This window comes from Etheostoma cragini, chromosome 8, assembly GCF_013103735.1.
Source record: "Etheostoma cragini isolate CJK2018 chromosome 8, CSU_Ecrag_1.0, whole genome shotgun sequence".
Classification (NCBI taxonomy): Eukaryota; Metazoa; Chordata; class Actinopteri; order Perciformes; family Percidae; genus Etheostoma; species Etheostoma cragini.
Window position 1 is genome coordinate 22639655 of NC_048414.1, and position 16027 is coordinate 22655681.

The 16027-nt window shown below is 41.0% G+C and overlaps 1 protein-coding gene across 1 annotated transcript; it reads left to right on the forward strand.

Moving 5' to 3' along the window:
* The first annotated feature begins 5389 nt into the window (after window positions 1-5389).
* Window positions 5390-15473, forward strand: map1lc3b (microtubule-associated protein 1 light chain 3 beta). The gene is made up of 4 exons (XM_034878841.1): window positions 5390-5659; window positions 10206-10261; window positions 13218-13324; window positions 14213-15473. Exons 1-4 carry the CDS (start codon window positions 5620-5622, stop codon window positions 14388-14390), a joined length of 381 nt encoding a protein of 126 aa, XP_034734732.1. The 5' UTR covers window positions 5390-5619; the 3' UTR covers window positions 14391-15473.
* The last annotated feature ends 554 nt before the right edge of the window (window positions 15474-16027 follow it).

A 16027-nucleotide genomic window follows, 5' to 3' on the forward strand; every position in this document is an offset into this window, starting at 1 on the left:
GAATTTGACTTGGTGATCTTCCTGTGACATCTACAGTTAATGTTACTTTAATACTGAAATATGTTACCCTTCAGATGTTGTCACCGTCTCTATCACGTAGACGCAACTGAAAGGATTTTCAAACCATATGACGACAGGGAGGTGAAACAGCTATTAAGCTGCACTAAAATACTGTAATGACAAAAAGGACGTGTCAACCTTACAAACAAACCCAGGTTGCTAAAAGGCCGTGGTGAAGTTAGTTTGATGTTGGATATTCAACAGCTTTTTGAATCAGAATCAGAATCAGAATCAGCTTTATTGACCAGGTATGAAGACATATACCTGGTTAACTACTAATATAGACACACTAATATATACATACTCTAAACAATTCCAATGTAGAGAGATGAGTGCAATGAAGAGTCCAATAAAAATTATTCAAATGTGGAACATAGTGCAAAGGGTACTGGGATAAATAGTATCAAGTTATTTTATTACAATATGAACAATTGAACAGTTCTGAAATAGGAAATGAGAACAATGAATAAATAATGGATAATAAGTGAGATATGACAATGAGAATTATGAATAAATACTAAATAAATGGAATAATAGTGGAACCAGTAAACAGGTGCTGTAGAGACAGTGTTACTGGGTTATTGGCCAGAACTGAACCTGACACTGTGGGTCAGTAGTCAGCTGTTCATCAGAGAGATGGCCTGTGGGTAGAAACTGTTCCTGAATCTGTTGGTTTTGGCATACAATTCTCTGTAGCGCCTACCAGAGGGCAGAAGCTGGAACAGATTGTGTCCGGGGTGAGAAGGGTCTGCAGTTATGGTTCCTGCCCGTTTCCTGACTCTGGATGTGTATAAGTCATGGACGGAGGGCGGGTTGGCACCGATGATCTTTTCTGCAGTCCTAACTGTCCGTTGTAGTCTGCTACTGTCCTTTTTGGTGGCAGATCCAAACCAGACAGTGATGGACTTGCAGAGGACAGACTGGACGATGGCTGTGTAGAGGTGGATCAGCAGCTACTTAGGGCAGGTTGAGCTTCCTGAGCTGGCGCAGGGTAGAGTAGGGGATCTCTTCATGAAATCCACGATCGTCTCCACAGTCTTGAGCGTGTTAAGCTCAAGGTTGTTCTGACTGCACCAGAGAGCCAGCTGATTGACCTCCTGTCTGTAGGCCGACTCATCACCGTCACGGATGAGGCCGATGACCGTTGTGTCTTCAGCGAACTTCAGGAGTTTAACAGATGGGTCTCCTGAGGTGCAGTCATTGGTGTGGAGGGAGAAAAGCAGTGGGGAGAACACACACCCCTGGGGGGCGCCAGTGCTAATAGTCCGTGTGCTGGATGTGATGTTCCCCAGCCTCACCTGCTGACTCCTGTCAGTCAGAAAGTTTGTGATCCACTGACAGGTGGAGGCTGGCACAGTGAGCTGGGAGAGTTTGGTGCTGAGGATGTCCGGGATGATGGTGTTGAACGATGAGCTGAAGTCCACAAACAGGATCCTTGCAAAAGCCCCTGAAGAGTCGAGGTGTTGCAGGATGTAATGCAGTCCCAAGTTGACTGCATCATCCACAGACCTGTTAGCCCTGTAGGCAAACTGCAGGGGGTCCAGCAAGGGGACTGTGATGTCCTTCAGGTGGGCCAACACCAGTCTTTCAAAGGACTTCATGACTACAGATGTCAGGGCGACAGGCCTGTAGTCATTTAGTCCGGAGAGGGAGGGTTTTTTGGGGACTGGGATGATCGTGGAGCGTTTGAAGCAGGAGGGAACTTCAGATAGCTCCAGAGATCTGTTGAAGATCTGAGTGAAGATTGGGGCCAGCTAGTCTGCACAGATTTTCCGGCAGGATGGTGACACACCGTCTGGGCCAGGAGCCTTTCTGGTCTTCTGCCTCTGGAAGAGCTGGCGCACATCCACTTCACAGATCGTGAGTGCAGGTGAGGGGTCAGAGGGGGGGAGGTGACTAAGTGAAGTGTGAGTTGGTGAATTGGTGTGTGTTTCTGTCCTGGTTATACAGGACTCTGTCCCCACTTCTGAAGGCCTCCTCTTTTGACTGACGGAGCTGCCTGAGTCTTGCTAGGAACCAGGGTTTATGGTTGTTATATGTGCAGAAAGTTTTTTTCGCCACACACATGTCCTCACAAGGGATGTTGGGTGCCTTGACAGGCTGGTTAGGAGAGCTGTAGTTGGCATGGAGCTAGAGTGCATCACATCACTAGCAGAGAAAAAAACACTGAACATGAGGCTGGCAATCCTTGATAATGACTGTTACCCACTCCGCAACACCTTCAACAAACAGAAGGGTTTTTATTTTTTATTTGCAGACTTTTGTCACTGTCATGTTCATCAGACAGACTTAGAATGTAATTTGTCTCCTTGGCCATTCAGCTTTACATGTCACACAACGGGAGGATGGAATTGCAAATTTCAGCATGAGTCTAATTTCTGGCCCCACCACCACATCACTTTGCCTTCTCTCTGACTGCTTTTACAGGCTGTATTAACCCCTTTCCACAGGCTGGACTGTGATCCCTACATTACCTCCATTGACATTTGCAATCTGTACCTCTTTTGCTTTATGGTAACTGTCTACTTTGGACTCGTGGTGGCGCTAAAGCATTTAATGAAGGGGCAGATAATTTGCTGTCAGAGATTTGAACACAGTGCCTTCTCCAAGTGCCAGATTTTGTTTTGAAATGTCAATTTGATGCTGACATGTGAAGACAGTTCCTATTTAACCTGATCTCACAGAATTTCCTGATTCCAAACCAACCAGGAAAAACCAACATCAGGGTTGTTTTTAGGAAAAGAATAATGGGATGGTTGGGTTTATTAAATGCGGGACACAACGTAAGAGTACGGAAAAAGGAAAATATGGTTTGGAAAACTATTGTGAACACTCAACTTTTCCCACACCTTCATATTCTAATTTGCTCTGCCATAGTTTCATCAATTCAATTCAATTTTATTGTATTTATCATAACAAGAGTTATCTCGAGACACTTTACAGATAGAGTAGGTCTAGACCACAATTTATAATTTACAAGGACCCAAAAGTTCTAGTAGTTCCCTCCAGAGCAAGCAACAGTGCAACGGTGGCGACGAAAAACACCCATCACACAGCAATTTTTTACACTGCTTACCGACACATAACAAAGCTACTGTTTTTGAAATGTGTTCTACTACTGCTTTGATAGTTAGTTGATTTCGGTATTGGTCCTGATGATGACCAGCTCGATACATTTCTATCTGGAATGCTTTAGATTCCTGTGCCTCAAGGAATGTGAGTAATAAATATGACGGGGAGGGGTGGATTTCGACTAACATATTCTCCATCACCCAGCCAGGTTTCAGTAAGAGAAAATCAATATTAGAATCTGATATTAATTTATTTACTAGTACCCCTATAGAAGAGAGAGAGATCTGATGTTTAAGAGTCCACATTTAATTCTCTATGGGGTTTTAACTAGGTAACCCCTGGAATGGAGGAGCAGAGAAGTGTGGTAGACTGTGACTCTGCCTCCTGGTCCCAACTCTGGATTGTCAATGATTGGGTCCACTAATAAACTTTTCAAGATTTCTAGAAATGAGAGCTGCTTGCTCCCAAGCGGGATGAATGCCGTCCCTCCAAATCAGACCAGGTTTTCCCCAGAAAGACTGCTAGTGATCTACAAAGCCCACATCATTATCTGGACACCTCCTCGATAGCCAGCGGCGAAATGATGACATGCGGCTATACATGTCATCACTGGTGAGATTTGGCAGGGGTCCAGAGAAAACTACGCTGTCCGATATTGACTTTGCGTATGTGCACACCGATTCAACATTAATCTTGGTGACCTATGTTTGGCGTAGCTGGGTGTCATTAACATCAACGTGAATAACAATCTTACTGTATTTACATTAGTTCTTAACCAGCAGTTTCAAATAAGGCTCAATGTCACCCGCTCTGGCCCCCGGGATGCACTAAACTATGGCTGCTGGCTTCGCTAACCTCACGTTTCTCAAAATGGAGCTGCCGATAATCAGAGTTGGTTTCTCAGCGGGTGTGTTGCTGAGTGGGAAAATCTGTTAAATACACCAACAGGCTGGTGGTGGCCTTTGAAAGCTTACGACTATCTCTGCCTCGAACAGCCACCCAGGCACATTTTCCTGGCTGCTCAGGAGTTACCAGGAGACGGCTACTAGAGGCTAACTCTGGCTCAGGCCGGCCACGCCGACTACTGGGGGGGTTAGCTACAGAAACTAATGACTGATCTATCATGGTGCAGATCTGGACTTCTAACTCACTAAGCCTTGCCTCCATGTTTATAAATAAACTACACTTGTTACACACACCATTGCCGTTAAAGGATGCAGATGAGTAACTAAACATCTCACACATCGAGCAAGAGAAAGTGAGAGACAACATGGCTAACTGTTAAGCTAAAGTCGCTAGCAGCTAAGCTAAAGTACGCTAGCGTTAGCTACCAATTCAATTTCGATTAAATTGTATTTATTTTTTATTTATAAGAGTTATCACGAGACACTTTACAGATAGTGTAGGTCTAGACCACACTACAGAATTTACAATGACCCAACAGTTTTAGTAATTTCCTCCAGGACAGTGGCGAGGAAAAACTGCCCTTTGGGCAGAAACCTTGGACAGATCCAGGCTCTTGGTTGGCGGTGTCTGACGACCGGTTAGGGTTAGAATGAAGAGTGGCAATAACAGTCACAAAAAATAGTAGTTTGTAGTAGTTCTTTGTAGTAGGTCATGGCATAGCAGGGCACTGTGCGGCATTACAAGGCACAGCAGGACGTAGCAGGGCACCGCAAAGCATAGCAGGACGTAGCAGGGCACAGCAGAGCGCAGCAGGATGTAGCAGGGCATCACAGAACATGCAGCGGGACCATGGCGACAGCTGCTACCATGATTTTGGAGCCTCCCTGATTCAAGGAAAAATGCTGTGCGAAAAAGAACACAAGAAGCGTTCAAAACAACTGTTATTTAACGATAGTATCACTTTGATGGGGGGATTTGACTTTCTGAGATAGGTGTTGGAACTATACCTTTAAGGAATAATGCTATGGAGTGATGATGAATTGAAAAATACTTAATAAGACACGTGAGATCATTACCTTCCCAATAGGAAAACAAAATGTTTTTCTGTTGTGTTCTGTTTTTTTTTTTTAATTTTGGCCAGAATATTTTAATCAAATGTAATAATCACAATTTGTACTCACATGGTTTAGTCTATAAATGGTGGTGCAATGAGCACTCTGTTTTTCTAAAGAAAAAACTCAAATACTACAATTTGATACTTAGATTGGTTTATTTAACAGTCTTAAATTGAATTTGTTAGAGAGAGAGAGAGAGAGAGAGAAAGAGAGAGACGCGGATGACGTCAGAGGTCAGCTGACAGTTTTGTTTTGCTTGCTCGAGCTCGTCCACAACACAGCCAGAGGAAGGAAGCGACGAGATCAACCCGTCTCTAAACTACTGTCTCTTTTAGTTTTTATTTTAACAATAACATACCAGCACATGGGAACACGAATAGTTTCATAAATACTTATTTTATATTTTTGCCTTGATACAGTCGATACCTCCGTTTTTATCTACTGTCAACTGGTTGACTTTGACGCAATGCCTTCAGAAAAAACCTTCAAACAAAGAAGGACATTCGGTAGGTGCTCTCAAAGCTTCTTTTACCATTTCACACACAACACCTCAGCTTAATGTCTTCGGCTGTTTGTTTGTAGCTGACACACGAATTTTGTTTCCGAACTGTGATTATACAAGACTGAATTTCACGGTTAATGTAAACAGGCCAGATAGTTGCTATAGTTATTATCCTAGTTGCGAGTTTTAGCGTTTATGTTGTCCAGCTAGTTCAGTTTACGGATTAAAATGTAGACTAAGTTCAACACCCAGGAAGGAAAGCCCACTGGAGTGTTGTCACTGTGACCTTACAGCCACAACCCAACCATATTATTCGAATGGTCGTTTCAACTTATTTAAAAGGAGATATTGAAGACATAATGCTAAATGATAAAGACAATATATTATAAAAGGGTATGTCCTGCAGGCCTGTCTCTCCCTGAGTGTGTCTCTGTGTGTTTTGCATCAGAGCTGTGGGAGAAAAACAAAGTGGTGTTGAAACGCTGGGCCGAACAAAATAGAGCTGCAGGATTGGGGGATGGGACAGTTTGTGGAGGAGACGAGACGAGTTTAAAAGAGAAAACAAAACCGAATGGTAACTACAAGTGGGGTGTTTTTATTGTTTCTGTTTGAAGAAACAAGCATCGATACGGATTTTTAGTTCAGTTAGCTATGCCTTCCCAGCCCTGACAAGGCCTGCACTGCCTTTCCAGATATATATTATATTAGTTTATCCACTTGCCTTTCTCTGACATAATGTAGGCCGACTTTGCAGTGTTGGGGGTTACTGTAATCAGATTACATTTGTCCGTAAGCAGTAATGTATCGCATTACTTACGTTACTGGTTCTTCAACTATCTGCATAACGGGAGGACAGAATAACAACTCAAACATCCGTTTATGCGTGTGTGCGCCACCATAACACTCGTCGGCTTGGCCCAGACGAACCAAATACAGCAGAGCCACCGCTTTAGAGTCTTTTGAGGGGTGGAGGTATGCCCATTATTTCACATTAGTTGCAAGAAATGACAAAAACTAGAATTGTAAAGTATAAATTGTCCCTCCGGTCGCAAACACCTCTCCACAGGCCATGAACGCAACATCCAGTCTAGCCCTTTGCTAAAGTCCCCCGGACCCTCAGGCACTAAAGGCGGATGAAAAGAGCATGTTGCCGACACTTTCATGCAGCCAAGACTGTGTTCAACAGCAGAAAACAAAGCAGAGATAAGTGGGCTTGTGGAAGCATACATAGGGGAAGAAATGTTGCCTGTTTCGACAGTGGAATCGCCATCTTTCCGAAACAGACTGAGCAAAATACAGATAATGAAGAGCCAATGAAGACAAAACTACTCTTGAGCAAATTTGTGTGCTATTAAAGAGCATAAAGATATAGTGTATGTCCTCATTATAATCAAGGTTTGTGTTGATCTGGGCATAGGCTACATGAGGTTTACTTTATTTTGTTACTTGGCAAGTAAGTTATGGTGCATCTCAGGTGGTGTGATGGAGTAATCTAAAAGTAATTTAACTAGTAGAGTACTAGTTACTTTCAGCAGTGAGTAATATAGTAAAGTAAGGCATTGCGTTTTTTAAGTTTTAATGTGTAATCTATTTTTTTTTGAGTAGCTAGCCCAACACTGTTATTTTGTGCTACTTTTCAGTAATTAAGTAGGCCTACATATGAAACATATCAACTTAATTATTAGATAAATTGGCCTTAGATTGTATTTGTTTAATGTTACACATCCTCAACAAACAAAGATGGGAAGTGTTGCCTTTAGCATTGGGATTATAATTCCCAGTATGACTAAAAGTGAGCAACTTCCTGCTAAAAGTCACCTTATTGGTCAACCTTTAGACAACCAGAGCACATGAGGGCTAGGCAGCAGGCATCCCTCCTAGAATTACATTTTTACCAGCACACTCCTGCTGTAAATAGCCTACATGTAACATTGTGAATATGGATATTAAAATCACTTGCAGTGACATAGCTAATGGTCACTGCAACCTTTGTATTGAAGAAAAACATCTACCCACTGTTAAAGTGTCCACCGTAATTTCTAAATGCAACATTTAGCCATAAAGTTAAACATTTGTCATTCATTTTTCACTCTAGCTTTGGCAGCACTAAAGAGATTAATGTATTTCTTATTCATAATAGTTTGTTGAACCTGAGACCAAATGAGCTAAACCTCTGTAGTAAAGGTTGGCTGAGCTAAGCTGAGTATTAAAAAAGAGAGACAGACCTGTGTTAAGAGAGACCAGATAACACAGCTATTAAAGCTGAAAATAACCTCTGTGGGAAACACAGTCTGACAGTTAGGAACAAACAAGTTTGTTAAGAGGGGTTGTTTACAGTGTGGTAGTGTTCACCAGCAGTCATCATTTACCTACGTTGCATATCTGTGTAATAGTTCATAAGATGACTCAGGAATTCACAGGGAATCTTCCAGTTGTGCAAAGCAGCACTGACTAAATCCTTCTTTATGACAGAATGGAAATGTATACTAAAAACCCCACAGGCGACTAGCATAACTGCTTCCCATTTTGTGTGTTTTTTTTCCTTCTTTTATTGGATTGAAAACTGATGAGTCACGGGCTGTTTGTCACTTGCTTCAGTCATGAGAGACGGAGAGCTTCCCTGTTCTTGGGTGGTGAACTCAACCTGACTGAAATGTAATCATGGAACAATCTCAATTTCCTTACATTTAGCGTGAAAATGGCAATGACGGTGAATTGTCCTTACATTGGGCACTTCTAGAGAAAATATATTGTGAGACATTTTTTAAAACTACGTGTTTTCTAAAAAAGAATTCACATCAAATGAGAGTCGGACATTTATGCACATAAGATGGATATTTAATAATTAGGTCAATCATTGGCAAACAATAACAGAAAAACAATATTCATTCTGTGGAAAAGAATCGTTTTAAAACATCACCAAAACATCGCAAATACATACGATTTGGGATGTTTTTTCCTCCCATCCCTACTTAGTTTAATTTGAACCATTTCTACCAAATGTTCCATTGTAATTCAGAAACACAATGATCATGACGTTGAGATGTTTTCATCGCCATGCTCAAGTTTGTTGACTGATCAATCCCATTTTGACCATCAGACTGTTGTTGATGTTTTCAGTACAAGCCCAGTCTTATCCGAAGAAGCCGTTGATTTTTACAAATTCTACCGCAAATTCTTACACATTATTTTAAATGATACAACTTATACGATATTAAAGAGACAAATAAACTGGATTGACAAAAAGCTGTGACACTGTTCACCCAAAAAACAGTTGGCAAACTTTTCAAAGTAAAGGCAAGTGAATATATTATGTTAGCATTAAATCTAGTTCTTGAAACTTCCTTTCTATAAATCAAAATCTCCATGATGGAAATGACATATTTTAGTCTCATTTCCAAGTAGAACTGGGCCACATATCGATAAAATATCAATATCGAGATATGAGACTAGATATTGGCTTAGTTTTTGTGTTGTCTTTTACTGGTTTTTAAGGCTAAATTACAGTAAAGTGATGCCATTTTCTGAACTTACCAGACTGTTCTACCTGTCCTACTATTTGCTTTTACCCACTTAGTCATTATATCCACATTACTGGTGATTATTTATGAAAAACTATTGAAAGCACCAATAGTCAAGACTACAATATTGTTGTGGGATTGATATCAAGGTATTTGGTTATAAATATTGTGATATTTGATTTTCTCCATATCGCCCAGCCCTATTTCCAACATACAGGTGAGCTGCATACTCAACATGCCTGTCTAATTTTAAGGGATGTAAACACACATTGGAGTAAATGAGTAGAACACGAGTGAATCATAATTTGTGTCTAATAATTAGCTAACCACTGTGGAACAATTTGTTTGCACCATGAGTGGATTTTAGGAAAGGTCATTAGGCTTTCAATGGTGCGCTGTTAAATATATAATTTCTCCAAGATGTTTCTATTCTGTTTCCAGAACGTTATAACATTATAATTTTTATGCTTCTGTGCTGGCAATAGCTGTTGTTTGCGTTGTCCAAGTTGATTTGGTAGTCAAAGTTCATTTTGACCTCGCATAACAACATAATTCCTACGGTAATTATGATACATTTTCACACAAAGGTCTAATTGGTTAAAATGATGAAGTGATCACAAATTATACCCCAAACCCTGACAGTTTTCTTGCCACTCTTTAACGCCATAACACAGGAACAGAAATGAAGACATTCAGTCAGACATAGTGAATTGGTGATACTAATCTTGGGTGGCCACCTAAAAACCTTTTTAGTAGTCTTCCCTGACTACATAGATTATGAGTCTGGACAGACATGGATGAAAACTGGAACTTGACTGGTTGGCGGAGTGTAGTGTAAGACCAATTACAGGTCTTTCTCTGTAGAATGCACACTGTGTGTGACACCTCCATATAGCTGCTGACATTATAATAACAAACCCCTTGACTGCTGCTTTGTCTTTGTCTTCTTTTGTTTCATCTGTACTAGCTGCTAATCGTTGTCTGCTAGGACATTTCCATTAACCTGTGTCTGTTTTTTCTGCCCTACAGAACAGAGAGTAGAAGATGTCAGACTGATCCGAGAGCAGCACCCCAACAAGATACCAGTGAGTGCCGATGCACAATAGCTTGCAATAATTGAGTGAACACGAAAGCCTATGCCGTGAAATCCACTGAAGCAACATTATTCTCAAAACACAATAGAAACAAACTCTAAGGCAGAACAGTATGAGCATGACATGCATAACAGCATGCAGGAAGACACAAGTAAGAACAAGGCGAACGTACAGCAGCAGAAAGTGTTACCACATGTTTCCTGGTTGTACTCTGTTTGAAATGTCATTTGTTGGCATCAGATATATTTCTGCAAGGGCTTTCTTACTTCTGGTTGGATGTTTTGTTGAGGACTTGTTGGTCAAGTTTATTTTCCACATAGTTTTTGTGATCAGGGTTTTTTTCCCGCTTAAAGAGACTACAGCAGTTGTTCCTTGTTTTTCTACTGAGTGTGACTGTTTCTGCTATTACGTCAGGTGTCCTGTGGCTCCTAGCAACCATCAACAAACAAACGCACACCTCGTGTTTCACCTGCTCGTTTTATCATTTTGAGATAGAGTATCACCACAGCCTTCCACTCGTTTGCCACATGGCAGGCCACTTCTCATCTTAAAAGCGTGTGTGTGCTGTGCGTGTTGTGTGTGTGTGTGGGTCTGACTGTGTTGAAAACAGAAGCAGATGCGCTGTGTCACTGTAATGCAACTCCATCAAGACGGGTGGGGGAGGACCTCTGCAGAAGACTGGATGACAGACTGCTTAAAGCTCTTAGATTAGACCCTGCCTCACTGAACAATATACCTGCATTCCTGTTAAACAGAGGTCTATGCCTATCTTATTACTTATTACCTATTTTTTTCATTTACATCATTACTGTTATTTTTAACATGGTAAGATTAAAATGTATTACCTTGATTCTGTAAAAATATTCTCACTATACATATTCAACAGAAAACAAAGGACACAATACATATTAAGTAATCAACTAACATATTGCAGATTTGCCGAAACTTTAGAGCGGGGTAATGATTGGTTTAAATAACTAATTTGCATACTACCCGGAGCCTTCTTCCCCTATACCAGAATGATAACGTGTGCAGACTATAATCCAGTGCCCTGCCGGTGCATTTCACCTAGAAGTAAATTGCCATATTGAATTTACTGTGCCATTTTGGAAGTCTTTTCTATTTCAAGGCTGTTCCGAAACATTCCTCCAAGAGATTTAACCTGATGGACTTTAAAATTGGTCAATACATTTAAAAGACCTTGGCTTCAAATGCCCATGTTACGCCATTAAACAGGAACTGGTTTGTAACTAGACTGTACATTGTCAAATCTGCCCAAAGCTTCCTGTTTGATAAAAGTCTAGGCCTGAAGACCTCTACATGCCGTTATTGAGTTGTACTGGCAACATGAAGTTACAGTTGCCATACTTTGATGTTTTCCTCCTAGCGGGTTGTCAAGCTCATATGTGGTCAGAAAAGCCCTGTGCCCTAAATTATGCTTGATTGTGAAGATTGTAAGTTTTGTCGTATAACGTGGGCATGGCAAGGCGTCGAATTCCCATGTTCCGCCACAAAACAGGAAGTGGTTTGTAACTAGACTGCGCGTTGTCTAATCTGCCCCAAATGTGTTATGCATAATGAGAATCCAGGCCTGAGGACATCTACATTCCATTAACAGCACCATCGGCACCTACTGGTAACAGGAAGTCAGCTTCATGTAATGAAATGTGTATTGTGTGGTCTAAACTTGATATAGAGCAACATAATGCATGTTTGGTGCATTTAATCTAATGTTGCGGTGGCCATTTTGTGCATTTCGCCATTAAATATGAAGTTGTAGTAACTTGGATGTAAATGTCAATGTTAAAAAACCACAAAAGTTGAATTTTATTTGAAATTTAACCTAAACCTAAACTTTTCCTATATTCCCACATTTCCCCACCTCTTCCCTCCTGTATGTACAGTATTTGTAATTTTTAAAGCTGCAGTTGGTAGAAAGCCAAAATAAATAAATAAATAAAATACCAGAATTTCAAGTAGAGTAGGACATCTTCCTGCAGATTTCCTTCTTCCCGGTCTTCATGTGTAGAACAGCCAATAGAAACCTTCCCCTCTCTGAAATGACCTTTTGATTGGCTAAAGTTTCCCGTCATGGCTATGTGTCTTCAACGGTAGCACGGCCGACGTTGAACGTTAACGTTAAATCAACAGGCAGCAACTGGGCTAAACTATGTAAGATTTTTTAGACAGAAACTAACTGTAACAGCAGACGGCTCCTCTCTTGATCAAACGTTGTTCTGGGGTATCTCCGGTCTTTCTTCCTCCTCTAACTTTCTTCTCTGTTCTTGAATGTGCAGTTTGACAGACTGTTATGCCACCTGGCTAGCTAGCAGTTATAACGTTACCCAGCATGCTTTTTGGCGGTGTAAACATGTAAATGTAAAATTATTAGTGTTAGAAATTGTATTTCACAATTGTATTTCACATAACACACAAATTGTTGTGTGCTATGGTGTTGTCTCCTGTTAAAGAGATCTAGTTGTGGGTTATTTATTGTTGTGATATAAAGTTACTACCATGAGTGAGAAGGGTACGCAGTTAAAAGGGTTCCCGTTCTCAAGTTGCTAGTGTACTTCTGTGGCCGCAGCGCTCTCTACGGCTATATAGTGGTAACATGGTGTATGAAAAATTCAAATATTACGGTATTATTTGTATATGGTATAGACTGGTACCACCCATCACCAGCACAATAACATGCTGTGGTTAAACTGTAGCCTACTGTTCAATAGATGCTCCTGTGCAATTCTTCTAAGTCTTCTTAACATTTGAATGTTTTTTCTTAACACCTACCGCAGCTTTAAGTTAGCGTGTCGTCAGTGGACTGGCAGTGCTGTTCTTAAGGACTTGTTTATAACACATCTTTCAACTATCAGGATATCAGGTCTAAAAAGGGAAATTCTGCCTTTTTAGAATTCCACCAGATTAATTGTGTGAATGTGTTCTGTAGGTGATCATTGAGAGGTATAAAGGAGAAAAACAACTTCCCATCCTGGACAAGACCAAGTTCCTGGTGCCAGACCACGTCAACATGAGTGAACTCATCAAGATTATCAGGTAGACCTGAAGTCCTCTGTCCTCTTCTCCTCTTTTCTCCTCTGCCTCCCTACTCTTTTCTCCTCTCCTCCTTTTCTCGTCTCCTCTCCTGTCCTACTCTGTTCTCCTCTCCTCTCTTGGCCTACTCTTTTCTCCTTTCCTGTCCCACTCTGTTCTCCTCTCCTTATTACACCTCTCCTGTCCTACTCTTTTTACCTTGCCTCTCCTGTCCTACTTGTTACACCTCTCCTGTCCTACTCTTTACGCCTTTCCTTTTCTCTCCTCTCCGCTTTGTTCCATAGTCAGATTTAGATTCAGAAAATGTGATGTGGCCTCAAATACAAACTCAGAAAGTATACATACAATAGCTAGTAAATATAATTTACACAGGATAGCAATGAAAACAAAAAGTATATCACAACTTCTACAGTGTAGTAATACAATATTGAATTTCTGTTTATTCGGCGCTTGTAAAACAATACAGCAGTCCAACTGCAAAAGGCCAAAGATCATAGAAAATGAAATGAAAAGCGCACAACAGTACACTTAAAAAATGTTGTGAAACCGCAAAATCAAAGTGAATGAAATATGTATTCTCCCTCAGCATCACATCTCTGAACTGGCTGATATAATCTACGATTGGTTTAATCACTTCAGTAGAAACGTGTGTGGTGGCCGGGTTACCCACAACCAAATGGTGTTTACCATTTTGCAACACAGCGCATCACAGTGTGAAATGCGTTTTAGCGAGTGAGAATGTGTTTGGAGTTTTGCGAGAAGAGTGATTGATCTGACAAATGGGTTCAGGCTACTGAGCATTTGGTTCAGTAAATGGGGTTTAGTGTTTTAGCAATTCAGAAAAACTGTAAAATGTCCTTTCTCATGTCAAAATCCTTTTCTGGCCACCAGGAGGCGCCTCCAGCTGAACTCCAACCAGGCTTTCTTCCTGCTGGCCAACGGCCACAGCATGGTCTCGGTGTCGGCTGCCATCTCCGAGGTCTATGAACGGGAGCGGGACCAGGATGGCTTCCTCTACATGGTGTACGCCTCCCAGGAGACCTTTGGCACAGCCGCGACCGCCCAGTGAACAGCCTTCCTTCTTCTTCCACCTGGCAAGCGATTGGACAATTGTAGTTTTTAGTCCCCTCCATGTTGCTTGCCACACACCTTTTAGTCTTGACTGTAAGAACTAAAACACAAACCGCTAAATCTAACCACAGTGTACGATCATTTCCCAGCTCGGTCATGATCTCCGTATTATGACTGCAGTGAGCGAATATACTGTTTGGGTACCACCACTCTCAGTAGCATAAAGCCACAAGGGTTAACTAAAACGGCAGAGTTTAAGTAGAGAAATCCCCAAATCGGACTATGACTCAGGCCAATAGTTTTAAAGTGTGTGTCTCTGCTTCCTTATTGTGCTCTCTGGTGAATCATGTCCACCGCCATGGCAATGTACCACCTGTTGACCGTAGTTATTTACAGCGTTGTGTGTCTCCTCGGCTGTATTTATGTTAATGTATATGTACATTTCAGGTAGTGATATTATATAATAGTGGCGAGGCGCCACCAATTATCTAAATATACATTAGCCAATGAACAAAGCCAACCTTAATTTTAAGGGTTTTTGGAGACGAGCAACAATGAAAGTTGGAGGATATGTTTTTTTAAAGAAGCATTTAATTGCAGTTACAAGGTGGAACTTGGGGATTTGTAGTCTGGATTAGAGTACTTTTGCCAGAGAAAAATGCTAAATGAAGTAGAGAACACCCTTGTGATTTGCATTTCTGCTGTGTGTCTTATCACATTCCCTCAATGGTCCTTTGGTGTTTTTAAACTTTCCTGCATTGTATCTTTAAGCATCTTCACTGCAATGAAAAACATGTTGGGGAACTGCTTTTGCTTTTGAAATGGATGATTGTAGTTTGCAAAAAATGCCTTGGTCTACAGATATTGACTTCACAGCTTTGAATATAAAAGAGGTTCCAATGCGAGTGTAACCAAGTTGACTTTGGAAACACTACAAGGAGCATCTGATTGCATGTGTGAATGGAGGATGATGGTATTTCTGTAAATGCTGATTAGAGGAGAGGTGTTGCCATTTTCCTTTCTTTTTAATCTCCTTTGTCACAAGTATTTATTAAAGTGATCAAGGAATGAAGGAAGGTAACAAAGTACAAACAAATAAGAGTGTAACCCAGGCAGGTTGATGAGCATTATTACTGACTGTCCATCCGTGTTCTGCCTTTGACCCACAGGCTGATTTCCCAGAGCTGTCACTGTTGTTGAGTTTCAGTTCACTGAAATTCAACAAGCACTTTGGCTGTGGGGAATGCCCAGTGGAGGTTTAAGGGCTGCACTCCTAAAAGAAAAAGAATCATCTGAGGATCCTGTCCGTCTATAAATGGTCCTTCACTGTCTGCTCTGCCTCTCCTACTCAGCATCTTTTTAACAGACTGAGGTTAAGCTGCTTTTATATCGCAGTATTTTATCTTTTCAATTCATTTTATTGTATGTTTTTCATTTTTGTTGTACGACACGTCTTTCCTCTACTCTGTCTACAGTATGTAAAGAACAAAGGTGACTTTTTTTCTGACTAGTGAAAGCCACTGTGTGTTTGTTACAGAGGGGTGGAGCATTTGTTTTAGTAGTCTTTTCTGCCTGCTCCTCTGTTTCTCACACACATATCCTCACACAGCAATATCACACAGGCTCTTATGTATG

What these genes read in the sequence shown, in the direction of transcription:
- map1lc3b (XM_034878841.1), top strand. Translation starts at nt 5,620, where the DNA reads ATGCCTTCAGAAAAAACCTTCAAACAAAGAAGGACATTCG. An exon ending in CAAACAAAGAAGGACATTCG is followed by an intron (nt 5,660 to 10,205) that starts GTAGGTGCTCTC and finishes TCTGCCCTACAG; the next exon opens with AACAGAGAGTAGAAGATGTC. An exon ending in AGCACCCCAACAAGATACCA is followed by an intron (nt 10,262 to 13,217) that starts GTGAGTGCCGAT and finishes TGTGTTCTGTAG; the next exon opens with GTGATCATTGAGAGGTATAA.